The sequence below is a fragment of the Labeo rohita genome, chromosome 22 (genome assembly GCF_022985175.1).
Source record: "Labeo rohita strain BAU-BD-2019 chromosome 22, IGBB_LRoh.1.0, whole genome shotgun sequence".
Lineage (NCBI taxonomy): Eukaryota > Metazoa > Chordata > Actinopteri > Cypriniformes > Cyprinidae > Labeo > Labeo rohita.
Genome location: NC_066890.1, coordinates 33,037,276 through 33,054,670, shown reverse-complemented (window position 1 = coordinate 33,054,670; position 17,395 = coordinate 33,037,276). Strand labels below are relative to the sequence as shown.

Here is a 17,395-nt window from a genome sequence, read left to right as displayed (position 1 = left end):
AATTTAGTATGCTTTATTTTTGACAAACTTCGGTAGTGACAGTAATGCTTTGGTAGCAACCACGTCACATGACAATTTTAACTCGCATACTAACACACTACTAAAACACACTAAAACACACTAAAACACAAAAAAAACTGCATAACTGCTCTAAAATTCTGTTTATTTCCCCCAAATATGAGAATTGTGTGTTCCCTTTTATCACTACCGAAACAACGATGACATGTTTTGGTAGTGACAATTGTATGGGATAACACCCAAAAAAAAAACAAAGATGTCACCACTGAAACTCCACCAAATGTTTCGGTCATGACTGTTTCATAGTGACAATTTAAGATACTTTTGAAGCTACCTCAAAGATGCTAACCAGCACATGTTTAGCTAGCACAGTTCTGAACAGCGGTACACATACAAAACGTATAAAGTGTACTTAATTGCAGAAAAAGTGTTCGGTAGTGACGTTCCTTAAAGTTACACACATTTTTAAGACTTTTGAACACAATTACCTCAAAATGATACAGCTATGAGAGAAGGGGACACTGTATTATTTCCTGATCATAAATGTAGGGGTGTAGTTAAAACCAGTCTCAGCCAATAGACTAAATCATATACTGTTTCGGTAGTGACATGAAAAATGTGGGACACATTTTTTTTTTTTTTTACATAAAGTTTCATAATTTAAATATACAATATTTCTCTTGGAATTCACTTTTTTAAAGAATCAAAAAGATACTTTTAAAACAACAACGGAAAAAAAAAATGCAAAAACCATTTCAATATTTTCATAAGTAGAAATTTAGGGGTTAGGGTACAGGACAGCCACCTCCCAATTAAAAGTACCCAATAAATGATTTTATATACATTAAGCTTACTAAAATTTTAAATATGATTGTGGGTTTCAATAGATAATAGACGGATCCTAATAAACATCTAAGATTTGAATACTTGAATGCTTTTTAAATGTGTTTTTTGGTTGTGGGACAGCAGTTTGCACTAATTCTGTAGAATGGCCCATATGTAACACTATATACTAAATGTTTACTTATAATCCATGTAGATTTTAAAATGCTATTTAAAATAGTGTTAGATTGAGATGAGAACATGTCAACTTTCTGAAGGTTTTTCTATTGTCAATTACCATGTTTCCATCAACATACTGTGACTGGGCACAATAAAAGTGGCCACTGTGCATTCCTCTCAGTAACCGGTATGTTTGTCCCTCTTTTGGACAATAAAATGAAAACAGGAAAGTACTGCATGAGGGTACCTCAGACCTCTGACATCATACTATTGTTCCACACCTTCCTGTTCAGTGAAACAGAGGCACTCTTACTCACCGTTCGCTGGCGCTTGGCGGCTAACCTGCCCCGAAAACTCTGTAATGCAGTTACACGAGTGACTCAGCTGGCTGAAATACAATTACGTGCGAGCATCAAGGTTAGGCTGGCCAGTGACACAGACGAAATGTCACTACCTAGGTCGGGGTGACAACCAGGATAAAATATTTCTGCAAGGACGCTTGTAATCACCTATGGACTTTTTCGGAAAAGCAGGAAAACAGCTTGGAGTCACGAGGCACAAAGCAGTCACTCGTTAAAGCACAAGCACTTCGAAACCACATGGAAATGATTGGTTATCACGCCCCAGACAACCTGAGTACCTAACTGGAGCACAGAAATATTTATGACACCAGAAACGCCTCAAGAATGAGGCGACTGTAGTGAAGTCTGGGTCTGAAATACCACAGTGGGAATTAGAGCAGGTACATTTAACTTGAGATTTATATGCAATAGAACCTAACAAACTTTTCCATTTCTAAGGCAAGATGTTATTGGGATTCCACCACAAAAAGCTTTAGATGCTTTGCTGCTAGGAACCAACTGCACTATGGTCATAACCACAGGATTGTATAGCTATTAGGCCTTGTGCATAAAACTTATGGCTGGATTCAAGGGCTCATTTTTAGTATGGGAGTCTGCAAATGTTCTTTACTCTACTGCGAATGAACACTAATGTTAAAAGGTACAAAAATGAAACAATGCCAATATTACAAAATACAACATTAAAAGTGTATAAATCACTTGTTTTTCCAAAGAAACATTGTCCAGCCGTGACACCAGCAGGTAAAGTTACAGTGGAAGTCCGTGTCTCTCTCGGCTCCCGAGACCACTGAGTTTTAACAGATCACCTAAAACGTGCGGTGGGATTGTTGGGGGGGGGTAATTTAGAACGAATGGGGAAAAGTCACATGAGGAGGCAATGCCTCCATCACGATATGATTATGTGCATTCGTGTTCATGTGCATTTGCAAATCAGTCTGAATGAACAATATAATGCTGTTAATGGGAAGACTAATTTAAGTAAGTAAACAAGTCACATACTTAGATATAACCACTTTAAAATGGCATGAAAAAATGATCTGTGGGAGTTTTTAGTAAGTTATTCAGCTAGGTGAAATTTAAAGCAAATCTCCATGTCTGTGACCAGCATTTACTAGTGCTCTCAAACGATTAATCTCATCAAAAATAAAAATGTTTGTTTCCATAATATGTATGTGTACTATGTAGCCTATATTTATTATGTATATATATATATATATATATATATATTTATTTATTATGTGTATATATATATATATATATATATATATATTTATTTATTATGTGTATATATATATATATATATATATATATATATATATATATATATATATATATATATATACATACATACATACATACATATATATATATATATATATATATATATATATATATATATATACATATATATATATATATATATATATATATATATATATATATATATATATATATATAAAAAACACACACACAGATATATTTAAACTAGTTCAGATTAATTGTGATTAATCGCATCCACAATAAAAGTATTTTGTTTACATAATATATATGTGTGTGTGTGTATATATATATATATATATATATATATATAAATGACATAAATATAAATATACACACACGCATTGATATATTTAAACTAGTTCTGTTAAACAATTAATCACAATCATGTGTCCAAAATAAAAGTGTTTGTTTACATAATATATGTGTGCGTGCTGTGTAGCCTATGTTTATTAGGTACATATAAATAAACACACACACGGATATATTTATATTATATATATATATATATATATTTAAACTACTTCTGTTAAACGATTAATCACGATTAATCGCATCCACAATAAAAGTATTTTGCTTACATAATATATGTGTGTACTGTATTCATTTATTATAAATACACACACATACATTATGTTTTTAAAAATATTTGCATGTATTTACATTTATATTCATATCATTTATATTTAATATATAAACACTTTTCTTATATATATATATATATATATATATATATATATATATATATATATATATATATATATATTATGTAAACAAAAAATTATTTTGGATGTGATTAATCGTGATTAATCGTTTGACAGCACTAACATTTCCCAAACTTTGATGACCTGACAAATTCAAGAATAGTTTGAAGTTAACTATTCAACAGAGCAGCTGAACATAAGTTTACAAATAAAATATATATTTTAAATTGTTACTGTCTTGAGTTATTATTTTGGAATAAATGTGAAATGTGTAAAAACACTAACACTAACTTTAAGTCTCTAAGGACTTTGCATCATCATTTCAGAACACTGAATACTAAATATTAAACAAAATACAATTTATAATATTACTTACATGTATTTAATTTAAAATTACATTAATAATTACATTAAACTACAATAACTAAATATTTAAACCAGCATACTGATTATACTTTTAAATAATATGTTTTTCCTTAAATAATGAGTGTAAGATTTTTTTTTTTTATTTAACCTATGAAAATGACTTTAATTACACTATTACCATTTTTCTCTCCGTCTTCTGTTTTGTGGTTAAATTACTTTGAAAGATTCACCAAAAACTTTAACATAAATGAGCTAGAACCTTGAAATCTACATTTTAATGTCATATTAACTGGCCGAAACTAGTTAATATGAAATTAAAATGAAACCAATTCAAGTAGCTCAAACAATAACCTGCAATTAGTGAAAATGAGTGAAACCCAATGGAAATCAACACTCCAATCAGAAACTCTCTAGCCCTCAGTTAACAAAAATCACTTCTGTATGCAAAGCGGAGTGTTAAGTCAAGTGTTGCATGTATATGTGGCTTATTTTAAAAAAAAAAAAAGACACACGTGTTAAGTAGCTAATAGCCTGCACAGTGCTAAAGCGCATTATTATGTGAAAAACACAGAAGATCAAAGAATAACACAATAACATGCCACAAAAGCAGCTTTGGAGTGCCGTTTAAACACATTTGCACTGAGGACTCACAAATGAATCCAGCCTCAAAGGCCCAGCTTAGTACAGCCAGAACAAATGTTAATTACTGTTAACGTTCTTTACGCGCCCATTCCTCGGGACCCAAAGCGATTAGCGGTCTTTGGAAGACTTTGGTGGTGGGGGACTGCTGTAGGTCACAGCAGCAGGACTCCTCCACTCCCTCCAACTAATCACAGGGTACCGGGACACATCCAGCCGCTGCAGCCGTACCCAGATATCCCCCAAAGCAAGGCTACCGCACCCAGAGCGACCTTAAACACGCCCCGGTTGGCGTGCAGCGGGGGGTCTTTTGCAGAGAGTCCCGCGCAAATGTGTCACGCCTCAGGTGCGGCTGATGAAGGAGAAGTCCATCATCCTAGCGAAAGGTCAAACATCCAAAGGCTGGATCAAAACGAGGCGCTCTACTGAGAATATCAATCTCACAATGAGGGGTACATGGGAAAAATGCTGTCCAAACAAAGCAGAGTCCATCTTAACGATCAAACGGAGAACCACAGACATTCCACGCGGCCAATTATGGTCGGTCGATCTCAAGACTCGAACGATGAATGATTCTGCTGTGCCAGACGAACACAGGCATGAAGTTCAAATGCGTAATAGAGTGTAGAGTTGCAGACGAACTCATGCTTTGCTCCACAGTACCATCCTTCACACTAGCGTATCGTGTTTAATAAATGTATATACATAACAGCTGTGTTTCCCCAAACACATTAAGCCTAGTTCTGGAAAACACATTAGTTTTCTTAGCCAGCGTTCGGGATAGCATACCACTATTTCTGCAGCATATAGTAGGTATGCTGTACTGAATCACGGAATCCAGTCATAAAAATGAAATTTGCTGTATTACGCTGATTTGGGATGAATAAATCATAAGTAAAGTTAATCAAAGTTAAATGTCTGTGAATACTAAACCGCTAAAGACTATTTAAATATGAATTTTACATGTAGGGACCCATGTTTTCCGCGATGTGGAATTTACTGTATAACGTCACAGAATTTCCCAACAAAATTCTCTGTGTGAATGAATGGCGCAAATGCGCAGTTTCGTTTACTACACACATACTGAAGCGCATGAGGCTTTTGCAATTTCTTTTGAGAAAACTATCGTCATATCAAATACAAACAGAAACTTAAAGGTCTTTGGTTCGGTTGAAGAAACGGTGACAGAAATATATTACTAAATGTAATGATACTACTACTACTAATAATATAATTTTTATTAAAACATTATTTTTTAAGGAATATTTACCAGAAAAATTTAAAAACACTACACAAAAATAAATAAATAAATATGTAAATTATTATTTTGTCAAATCAATTAATTAAAGATGCTTTTGATTATTACAATGAAACCATTAATGAAACCATTAAAATAAAATCCAAAAAAGTTGAATTTGGTAAAAATAAAACTGAATTTGAGAAAAAAAATAAATGTATTTCATAGGGCCATTTTTTTTGTTGTTGTTAAATTTTCAATAAATTGCTGTTAAATACATTTCATGATTTCAATTAAATAAACATGCTTTTTGATTAATGAAAATAAAAAAAATACAGGATTTGGGAGAAAAATAAAACAGAATATGGAATTAGATATGCCTTTTGATTAATATTTTTTAATTTAATTATTAAAACACAGTCTAAAAAAATTCTAATGGAAAAAAAGGAATCCTGAAAAATTAAAATGGAAAAAGAATTTGGAATTAGACATACTTTTTAAATAATATTTTTAATTTAACTATTAAAGTCTTGAAAAATAAAAAAATAAAAAATAAAACTGAAAAAAAAAATGGAATTTGGGAAAAAAACAAAATGGAATTTGGAGTTAGACATGCTTTTTGACTAAGATTTTTTTATTTAACTATTAGTCTAGAAAAAATTAAAATGGAAAAAAAAAAGAAAAGAAAATCCTGAAAAATTAAAATGGAAAAAAATTAATTTGGGAGAAAAGTAAAACAGAATTTGGAACCAGACATTTATTTAACTATTAAACCATAATTTAACTATTAAAACAAATAATAAAAAAAAATGTAAACAAAAAAAAAGCAGAACTTGGGAAAAAATAAAACAGATTTCATAGGGCCCTAATAATGTTACAAAAGATTTGTATTCAAAAAATCTGAAAAAAAGGTCTCACGCTTATTACACAGTAATTGTTTTCAGCATTGATAATAATTTAAAAAAAAAAGAAAGAAATGTTTCTTGTGCAGCAAATCAGCATTTTAGAATGATTTCTGAAGGATCATGTGACACTGAAAATTAAAAATTAAAACGGAAAAAAAAAAAAAACAGAATCCTGAAAAATTTAAATGGAATTTGGGAAAAAATAAAAAAAATAAAACAGATTTCATAGGGCCCTAATAATATTATAAAGGATTTGTATTCAAAGAATCCTTAGAAAAAAAAAAAAAAATCTCATGGTTTCCACAAAAATATTATACAGTAGCTATTTTTTAACATTAATAATAATCAAAAAAAGAAAGAAAGAAACATTTCAAATCAGCATATTAGAATGATTTCTGAAGGATTTTGTGACACTGGCTTTGTCATCACAGGAATAAATTACATTTTAACATGTATTAAAACATTAAAGTTATTTGAAATTGTAATAATATTCACAATAAATGCAGCCTTGGTGAGCATGAGACTTCTTTTGAAAACATTTTAAAAACAGTGAACGGTAGTGAACGCTGCACAATATGCCAGTATTAAATTCCGAAAACAGTCAGAAATTGTTTAATTTGAGGTCTGGGGAAACCAATACACATTCAGTCGTCCCAAAATCAGTCAGCGTCAATAGACGCAACATCTACAGATGGACCACAGGAACGTGAACTCTTCAGCTTCACGAGCTCTTTAACGAGCTCATTTCTGCTTTGCAACTGTTTTAAATTATCCACTTTGGAATTTAATGGCTTTCCATACTCGTGTGATACCTTTGTACGTTCGCCATAGCAGACCGGCCTCCAGATTGCACCTGAACGAGACCGAGACGCTGTCACGCAGGTGCAATGTGGGGAAAACAGCCACGGTTTTAGCCCTACTCTCAATTCTGAGGATTCGGCCACTGGATGGAAAAACTGAAGAAGAGAGGGGAAAAAAAAAATGTCTAAGAAAGGGTCTCGATGACATAAACCCCCCCTTTTTGAGAAACAAAGAGAAGGAAAAATCCATCTTAAAAGATGCCTTTGTTGAAGTAACATTCACAGATCGCCACCACATTCCAGAGAGGGAGAAGAAAAGCCTCAAACACGGACAAGAGGGAAAGAGAGAGAAAGGGGGGTTGGAGGGACGAGATGAATATGCGGGAAAGGCTTCGTGCTTTTTGCAAAAAGGGGCCACGAACGGTGCCTCTTCACTGGAGCACAGTAACCACAGGCCATTTGCAATTTAAAAATGCTCAAATTTACACACCCTTTACATACATTTACCTACATCACACATAAAGATAAAAGCATCTGATGGCATTTTCAAGAGTGGTAGGTTTAAAAAGCGAGGAAAAATGCACAGCATTTCATTCTTGACTGGGGTTGTTTGAAAAATGCCACATGAGAGAGGCAAACCTTGGGTTTTCTGGCTTCGCCACATGTTGAGAAAGTGCTCCGGGCTCCACCCTCTGTGCGCGTATCCTGTAATTCACCCAGCTGGAGTGCCAACGGCTTCACGGGGCTCTTGGTGAAGGGCACTGTGAAGTGGCTTTTGTATGATCTGTGTTAGGTGCTGTTGAGGCTTTCTGGGTGGGGTTTGAGGGTGGAGGATTGTCTCGAGTCGAGAGAGGTCAGGGCTTATTATAGCACGGCCCGGGGTTTGCGTACTCACCTCACTCCTATGAGAAGCGCGATGAGCATGGAGCAGATGGGGTCGGCGATCATCAGGTCGTATTTTTGCATCAGGATGGCTGAGATGATCACGCCGACGCTGCCCAACGTGTCCGCGACAATGTGGAGAAACACTCCTGAAAGCAAGAAAATGGGGGTTTAGATTAGTTCTGTTAAAAAAAATCTATAAAAAACACATTCAACTTTTCAAAAGTTCAGAGTCTAATATATTAAACAGTAATATTCTAAAATATTATTAGCATTTAAAATAACTTTTCTATGCTAATATTTAAAAAAAAAAGTCAATTTATTTAATATTAATTTATTTATATGTTCTTGTGATGTATAGCTGAATTTCCAGCATCATTACTCCAGTCTTCAGTGTCACATGATCTTTCAGAAATCATTCTAACATGCTGATTTCGAGAATTTTTATTGATTCATATTAATATTGCTTAGAAAATCTGATGCATTTTTTCTAGTTCTAAAGAACAGCATTTATTTCAAATAGTAAAAACATTTATGATGTTACAAAACATTTATCACTTCAGTGATCAATTCAATGCATTAATTAAAATAAATATAAATAAATAAATAAATAAATACGGACATCAAATTTTTAAGCAGTAATGTATACTTATAGTAATATAAAGCAGTAATATAAATATAAAAATATATTAAAAATATTTCATATACGTTTCATATATGTTTTTTATATATATCTCAATATTAATACATTAACATTTATGAAACTTAAAAATGTATATGTATTATAAATACATTAAAATATATTTATATATATTTTAATATTATATTTATATATATTATGTATATTGAATACATTAAGTATATTTATATCGAGATGTAAGATAATATAAGAGATATTGATGTCGCGATATTAATATACTCAAAAAACAATATATAATGTTACATTAATATTATTAATAATAAAATAGTATTTTATACATTTACAAAACTGAATCAAATTAAAAATGACTTTTACCAAATATTTGTGTGTGCTTTTAGTTTAGCAACTTGGTAACATCAAACTCAATGAACTAGAATCAGTAGTGAGCTGAAAAAAATATTAAATGGCGCAAAATAGAATTTATATATTTAATTCATATATTTAAAATAAATTCTATTTAATAAATATATTTATGCACTATATATTGTGTGTAATACATAAAGTATATTTACATTGCGAGTAAAAATATATATCTCAATATTAAATATATTTCTGAAATAAAAAAAAACCTATAAATTATTATATTTATATGTTCATTTTAATATTTAGAATATTTAATAAGTATATATATATATATATTTTTTAATGTATATTAAATATATTAAGAATATTTATATTAAGATATAAACAAAATAATATTTATTAAATGTTATATTTATATTATAAATGAATGATTGAATCAAATTAAATTTAATATATTTTAAATATAAATGTAATATATCTTTTATTATGTTAATGTTAATATACTCACTAAACATTAATATTTATAAAATGTTATAAATAATAAAAAATTTAATTCAATTTAATATATTTTAAATTTAAACATGTTTTACTTTGTCAATATTAATATAAAAACTTAATACATTAATATTTATGAATGTATTTTTAACATATAACGTATATTAAATATACTAAGAATATTTATATGAGGATAGTAAAATATAGGATAAATATACATCTAAATACTAATATACTCAAAAACATTAATATTTATAAAATATAATTAATATAATTAATTATAAAAAAAAAAATCAAATTAAAAATGGACTTTTGTTAGCAACTTGCTAACATCAAACTATTAGAATCAATGGTGAGTTGAGCAAAAAAAAATATATTAATATTAAAACTATAATATTTAAATTCATAAAATGTCAAATAACTATGCATTTATGCTTATTTTACTTTTTTAAAAAAAAAAGTATATTTATATATTACTTATATTAAATATATTAAGTACATTTATAGAAATAGCATAAATATATATCTCAATATTAATATACTCAAAAACCATCAATATTTATGAAATTTTATATTAACATTACAATTAATGAAAACTGAAAATAACATGTTTGCATAATAATAATAATAACAACAATAAATTTGTTATAAAATATTAAAATGATAAATATGAATATATTTTATTAAAAATATCTTCCTTTTATTAACACTACTATTAATAATAGTTGTATTATTAATCTCTTTTTGTATCACTTTTCCAGAAATAATCTACTAGTAATCTATTTTTATAAAATGCTATATTAATATTACAATTAATTAAATTAATTGAGAGCTGAGTACAAAAAAAAATAAATTGATTAATTAATTCAAAGTTTTCAGTCACTTCTGAAGTAGACAGTTTTTCAACAGCCTGTGTAGTTAGTTTACAGCAACTAGGGTTTTTGTCTACATGAACGGTCCTGGTTTGACTTCAAAAGCACTAATAGTGAGTTAATATTGTGTCTGGGATGAGGGACACAACATTTGCTAGCACTCATGTTTAAACATGACTACTGCGGACGGAACGAACCCGCCGCCTTGGATACGGCTCTCGCGGTAACCCTCAAACTGATGATGTCATTCCACAAACAGGTCATACGAGTACATGCTCGAATGAACGGTCAACCTGCAGGACTGCACTGGCAGAATACATCACAGCATACCTACTATGTTAAAACCAACATGAGTGAGTCAGTCAATGTTTCCTGAACTCGAGGGTCTGTACTGGCTGTCCTGATCGACACCGGAGAATAGCTGTGGACTGCGGTGTGACGGCACGCTATGAGACGCTCCACTATGTCCTTTCCTTCCCTCAGAATGAGATGACATACTTGCGGTTGCTTTCAGATTTGCAGAAAGCACAACCGCAGTAATGGAGCAAACTCCCTAATATGCGAAGACCCCGTCCAAATGTGGTCAAAACAAATACTGGAAACGAAAAAAAAAAATACTAGAGCTCTTAGTGTCCTTAAAAACAACGGCTGTGTTTGGAATAAAATTCTACTAGAAATACTAGCTTACTACTAACAGTACTAATAGCTTACTAAGCTGCACAAACTGTCTACAATCAACAGGAAAAAAAAAAAAAAAAAAAAAAAAAACTATCCGATTAATAGATAGATAATTTTCATAATAATAATACAAATTAATTATTATAAAACATTAAAAATTAAAAATATGAAAATATTTACATTTTATTAATAATATCCTAATTTCATTAATACAACTAATAATAATTATTATATTATTAACCTATTTTTATATCACTTTTCCACAAATAACCATCTAACAGTCTGTTTTTACATAAAATAATAATAACACATTATTATATATTAAAATGATAAATATGAACATATTTATATTTTTATTAAAATATCTTCCTTTCATTAATACTACTACTACTAATAATTATATCATTAAATAATTTTTATATTGCTTTTCCAAAAATAACATGTTTGTTTTTTTGTAAAACAACAAATAAAATAGTAATAATAATAATAATAATAATAATGATGATAATAATAATAATGAATTATTATACATTTTTATATTTTATATTATATATATTATATATTATATATTTTGTATCACTTTCCAAAATAATCTACTAAAATGTATTTCTGTAAAAGCAAAAATAAATCAATTTAAAAAACAACAATAAATGCATTACAAAATAAAAATATTACAATATTTTTTTTATTTTATTAAAAATATATTCCTTTCAGTAATACTACTACTACTACTACTAAGTATATTATTAATCACATTTTTGTATCACTTTTCCACAAATAATCTACTGATAGTATGTTTTCATTAAATAAAAATAAATAAATGCTTATAAAACGCTTCATTAATACTACTACTAATAGTAATGTTATTAATCTATTTTGGTATCACGTTTCCTTAATCTACTAATAATCTTTGTAAAATAATAACTTATAATAAAATATAAAAATGATAAAGATTAATAATAATTATAATAATAATACATTATAATAACATTAAAATGATGTATGAAAATATTTTTATCAAAAATATCTTCCTTTCATTAATAGTACTACTACTAATAATATTAATTTGTTTTTGTATGACCTTTTCACAAATCACCCACTAATATGTTTTTGAGGAAAAAATAAAAATATTAATAAATTATAAATATTAATAAGATAAAAAAGAAAATATTTATATTTCATTAAAATTATATTTCTTTTGTTACTTCTACTACTATGAATAATATTTATATTATACCTATTTTTGCATCACTTTTCCACAATCTAATAATCTGTTTTTGTAAAATAATAACTTATTATAACACATTCAAATTTATATTTTAAAATATTTTCCTTTGATTAACACTACTAGTAATAATACTTGTATTAATCTATTTTTTAATCGCTTAAGAATAAGAATAATTATGATTAATGAAAATATTTATCTTTTGCAAAATAACATTTAATATTCTCATTTAATAAAATAAATATTATAATACGATAACAATAATAAAACATTCCATTACATTTGTTGTTGTAAAAAAAAGAGATTTTTATAAAATAATAATAATAATAATAATAATCACTATTTTATTTATTATTCCAATAATAGTAATTTAATAGCAAAAAAGACACTAATCTATTTTTATAGATTAAATATAATACTATTGATAATTCAAAATATTTCCATAATAATAACACTAATGAGGAACAATATTTACTTTTATCAAGTAAAAGTAATAATTTATTTTTATTACATTATTATTATTATTATTATGTATCATTTGTAAAATACTGTCAGTAATAAATTAAACTTTTTTTCTAATAATAGTATTAATATTATTATTATTAATAATAATAATAATAATAATATTCCACTATATTTTTTGTAAAATAATATTTATTAGTATTGTTTTAATAAATAGTAATAGTAATTAGTCTTAACAATATTAAATATTATAACAAAAAATAGTAAATAGTCTTAACAATATTAAATATTATAACAAATTAAAATTTATATTTTATTTAAAATATTTTCCTTTGATTAATACTACTAGTAATAATTATATTATTAATCTATTTTTGTATCACTTTTCCACAAATAATCTACTAATAAACTGTTTGGTAATAAGAATAAGAATTATGATTAATGAAAACATTTATCTTTTGCAAAACAACAATATTCTCATTTAACACAATAATACAACAACAATAATAAAACATTAAATTATATTTTTGTAAAAAAAAAAAAAGATTTTTATAAAATAATAACAATCACCATTTTAATTATTATTCCAATAACAGTAACTTAATAGCAATGATACTAATCTATTTTTCTAAAATAGTATTAATTACTATTAATAACTCAAAATATTTTAATAATAATAATAATAATAATAATGAGGTACAATATTTACTTTTATCAAGTAAAAGTAATCATTTATTTGTATTACTTTATTATTATTATTATTTATCTTTTGTAAAATATTATCAATAAATAAAACTGTTTTTGGTCTAATAATATTAATAATAATGTTCCACTATATTTCTATATTTTTGTAAAATAATAATAATTATTAGAAAGTGCACTGCAATCTGGAATACAGCAGTCTGTGCAGTGCATTATGTTGCAAACTACACGTTTTAACAAACAGAGTACATCTACCAAGAATTCTGTGTAAAAAGTAACCATAATAAACATAACTAAAATAGACATAAAAATCCCCAAGATGGGAGGCTGGTACAATCTACTTGCAATTCATCACGGGGAGTGGAGAAGAGGTCCCTCGGCTGGGATGGAGGCAGCGTAACCTTTTGCACTGTCACCTCCTCTCCTCCCCACCCCCCTCTCTACATGGTCCTCCCCTCCGTGCCCCGTTCTTTCTCCCCTGAGCAGGCCTCCCAAAGGATCCATTCTCTCTCTGTGTGTGCCAGGGTGAAGGGGACAAACTACTTTCTCTGCTCTGCTCTTTCCCACACAGGCTCGGACAAAAGGATTTAAAGCGACAGTGTACCGCGTTTGCTCCGGTGTCAGTGTTAACCCGGTTAGCCCAGAGTCAAAGGTTAGAGGTTGGGGTGGTCAGAGGTGTCACTTGGTTGCACATAAAAGTCCATCAAGCCTGAGCACTCATTTCAAGTGGTTAAATGAAGAAAATGATTTTTTAGGAGTTATGACAACAGGACCTCATCTACTAAGAATTCAAAATAGTGACCCCCTACAAAAGAGGAAAAAGCTGTCTAGACCTGATAGATGTGATCGCAAATATTTTCATATCTTTTAAAAGCAAAGCAAATATTGCAAGATCTCTAGCGCCACCTGGAGAACAAACACTGAAAAAAGCCATACCTTGTAATATCTGCTTGCTGGAGCCTTTTCCCGGCGTGTGCAAGTGGTCATCTGAGGACACGGACAGATTAGAAATGAATCACGCTATACCAGACACCATTACGATCTAAACAGCTTCTGCAATTTTCACGCAGCATGAGGACCAAATAACACATCTGATGCATTATAATGGTCCTGAGTCATAACAGAAGCTGCACTCAGATCAATAAAGCAGCTTGAGGTCTGACCGTGGCAGTGGGGATCGTCATGTGAATGTCCATGTCCTCCATGTGAATGTCCGTGATCTCCGTGCGAATGGCCGTGATCGTGTCCGTGTTTGGACTCGTGACTGTGGCCGTGGCCTCCGTGACTGTGTCCGTGTCCCACGCTGCCATTAAATAGAGAATGACTGTGGCCGTGACCTGAAAAATAAGAGGACACATCTATAAACAAACTACGCACTTTATATCAGCAAATAACAATAATGTGGAAAACGTGGACAGTATTACACAATCTGGTCAAAAATTGGAATTCACTGCATAATGTGGAATTGTCAAGGAATTTGCCAAATTTTGGATAAAGAAATTACAAGTAGACCTAGCAGCAACCCATCAAAATAAAAGTCTGGTTTAACTTATAGAAACTGTGACAAAAATATACCAAAAATATATAAAATCATATAAAATCCATTATTAAGAGATGCTGTTGATTATGAATATTTAATGAAACCATTTAAGTGAAATCTGGAAAACAGAATGTGGTTTAAAAAAAAAAAAAAGAGAAAAAAAAACATTTCATAGGGCCTTAAAAATGTAAGTTTTGCTAAACTTTTCATAAACTGCTGTTAGATTGTGTAAGTTTTATGATTTTAATTAATTAGACCTGCTTTCTGATTAAAGGAGAAGTCAAAGATTCACATATAATGCACTCACCCCTTTCTCATCCAAGATGTTCATGTCTTTCTTTCTTCAGTCGTAAAGAAATTATGTTTCTTGATGAAAACATTTCAGTCCCCGATTTTGAACTTTGCAGTTTAAATGCGGCTTCAAATGATCCCAAATGCGGATGTAAGCAATCTCAGCCGAGGAAGAAGGGTCTTATCTAGTGAAACGATCGGTTACTGTCATGTCAGAAATACAATTTAAATACTTTTAATCTCAAACGCTCGTCTTGTCTTGCTCTCCCTGGACTCTGTGTATTGTGGTTCAAGACAGTTAGGGTATGTCGAAAAACTCCAATCAGATTTTCTCCCTCAACTTCAAAAATCATTTCAAAATCATCCAACATCGCTGCAGAAGTACCGACCCAGTGTTTGCAAAGTGAACATGCAAAGAAGATCAAACACCCTTAACAAAAAAGGTAAAATAGTGATATAGGAGGATTTTGAAGTTAAGGGAGAACATGAGATGGGAGTTTTTTGACATACCCTAACTGTCATGAACCGGAACAAAAACAGTCCAGGCAGAGTAAGACAAGACAAGCGTTTGGCATTAAAAAGTATATAAACTGTTTATTTTTATTTAAAAAATAACCGATCATTTCACTAGATAAGACCATCGGCTGGAATTGTTCACAACCGCATTTGGGATCATTTGAAGTTGCATGTAAACTACATTTTTGAAAGTTCAAAATCGGGGCACCATATCAGTCCATTATATGGAGAAAAATGCTGAAATGTTTTCCTCAAAAAACACAATTTCTTTACGACTGAAGAAAGAAAGAAATGAACATCTTGGATGACAAGGGGGTGAGTAAATTATTTGTAAATTGTTTTTCTGTAAGTGGACTTCACCTTTAATACAATTTAATTTTAACCATTAAAACAGAGCCTAGAAAAAATGTAAAGGAAAAAAACTGAATCCAGAAAAACTGAAACTGAAAAAACAGAATTTGAAAAAAAAGGGAACAAAATTTAAATGATTTTGCCAAATTATATATATATATATATATATATATATATATATATATATATATAAATAATTCCATACAGCGTATAACCTATATAGTTTATTTAAATCAAAAATTGTATATATGTACTTAGTGTACATTTTATTTATACATTTGTATATAGATTATGATCTTTAAAATATGTATAGCATATCTAATATTAACATACAAACATACATATATATAGAGAGAGAGAGAGAGAGAGATAGATAGATAGATAGAAAATTTAAAAAATGTAGTTCATAAAAAAAATTTTTGTATTATTTATATTTTAACAACATTTATAATAATTGTTTTCAAATGTATAGCATTGTATGTGAAGCTTTAAATATAAATATTTATTTATTTATATTTAATATAAATAAATATAATATATAAATAAATCTCGACCCCGTGTATGCACACTGGTGTCCTCGTGGGTCCAGGAAGGGAACGTTGGGGGGACTGAAAGCCGTCAAAAGCAACGACTTACCTGGACCCTTCCCTTCTGAACACTGCCCCTCCTATATATATATACATGTTACATACATACTACACATATATACATATATATATATATATATATATATATATACACACATATATATATATATTATATGAATACTTTTTTTTAGAAAAAAAAAAAAAAAAAAAAAAAAAAAAGTATACACACAATATTTTATATAAATGTTTACATGGATAAAAAAATACATATTTTGAAATATATACACACACAGTTTATTACAGCAAAAACTAGAAATATATTTTATATACAGGTTATGCTTAAATACTGTTAGAAATATATATTTACATATAGACTGATTTCAAGAATATATGTGTAACATTTAGAACATTTATATACAAAAAATCTTATACAATCTATAATGTTTAAATCATTTATAGAATTTATACTTTTTATTAATA

At 29.1% G+C, this 17,395-nt stretch overlaps 1 protein-coding gene across 1 annotated transcript in view; it reads right to left on the bottom strand.

Moving 5' to 3' along the window:
* Window positions 1-17,395, bottom strand: part of slc30a7 (solute carrier family 30 member 7) — a 28,606-nt gene that overhangs the window by 6,068 nt on the left and 5,143 nt on the right. Inside the window, exons 6-8 of the mRNA XM_051094972.1 lie at window positions 14,794-14,967; window positions 14,567-14,617; window positions 8,207-8,342 (exon numbers count right to left, since the gene is read on the bottom strand). Of these exons, the coding sequence (XP_050950929.1) occupies window positions 8,207-8,342; window positions 14,567-14,617; window positions 14,794-14,967 (361 nt within the window). The remainder of the gene's footprint in view (window positions 1-8,206; window positions 8,343-14,566; window positions 14,618-14,793; window positions 14,968-17,395) is intronic.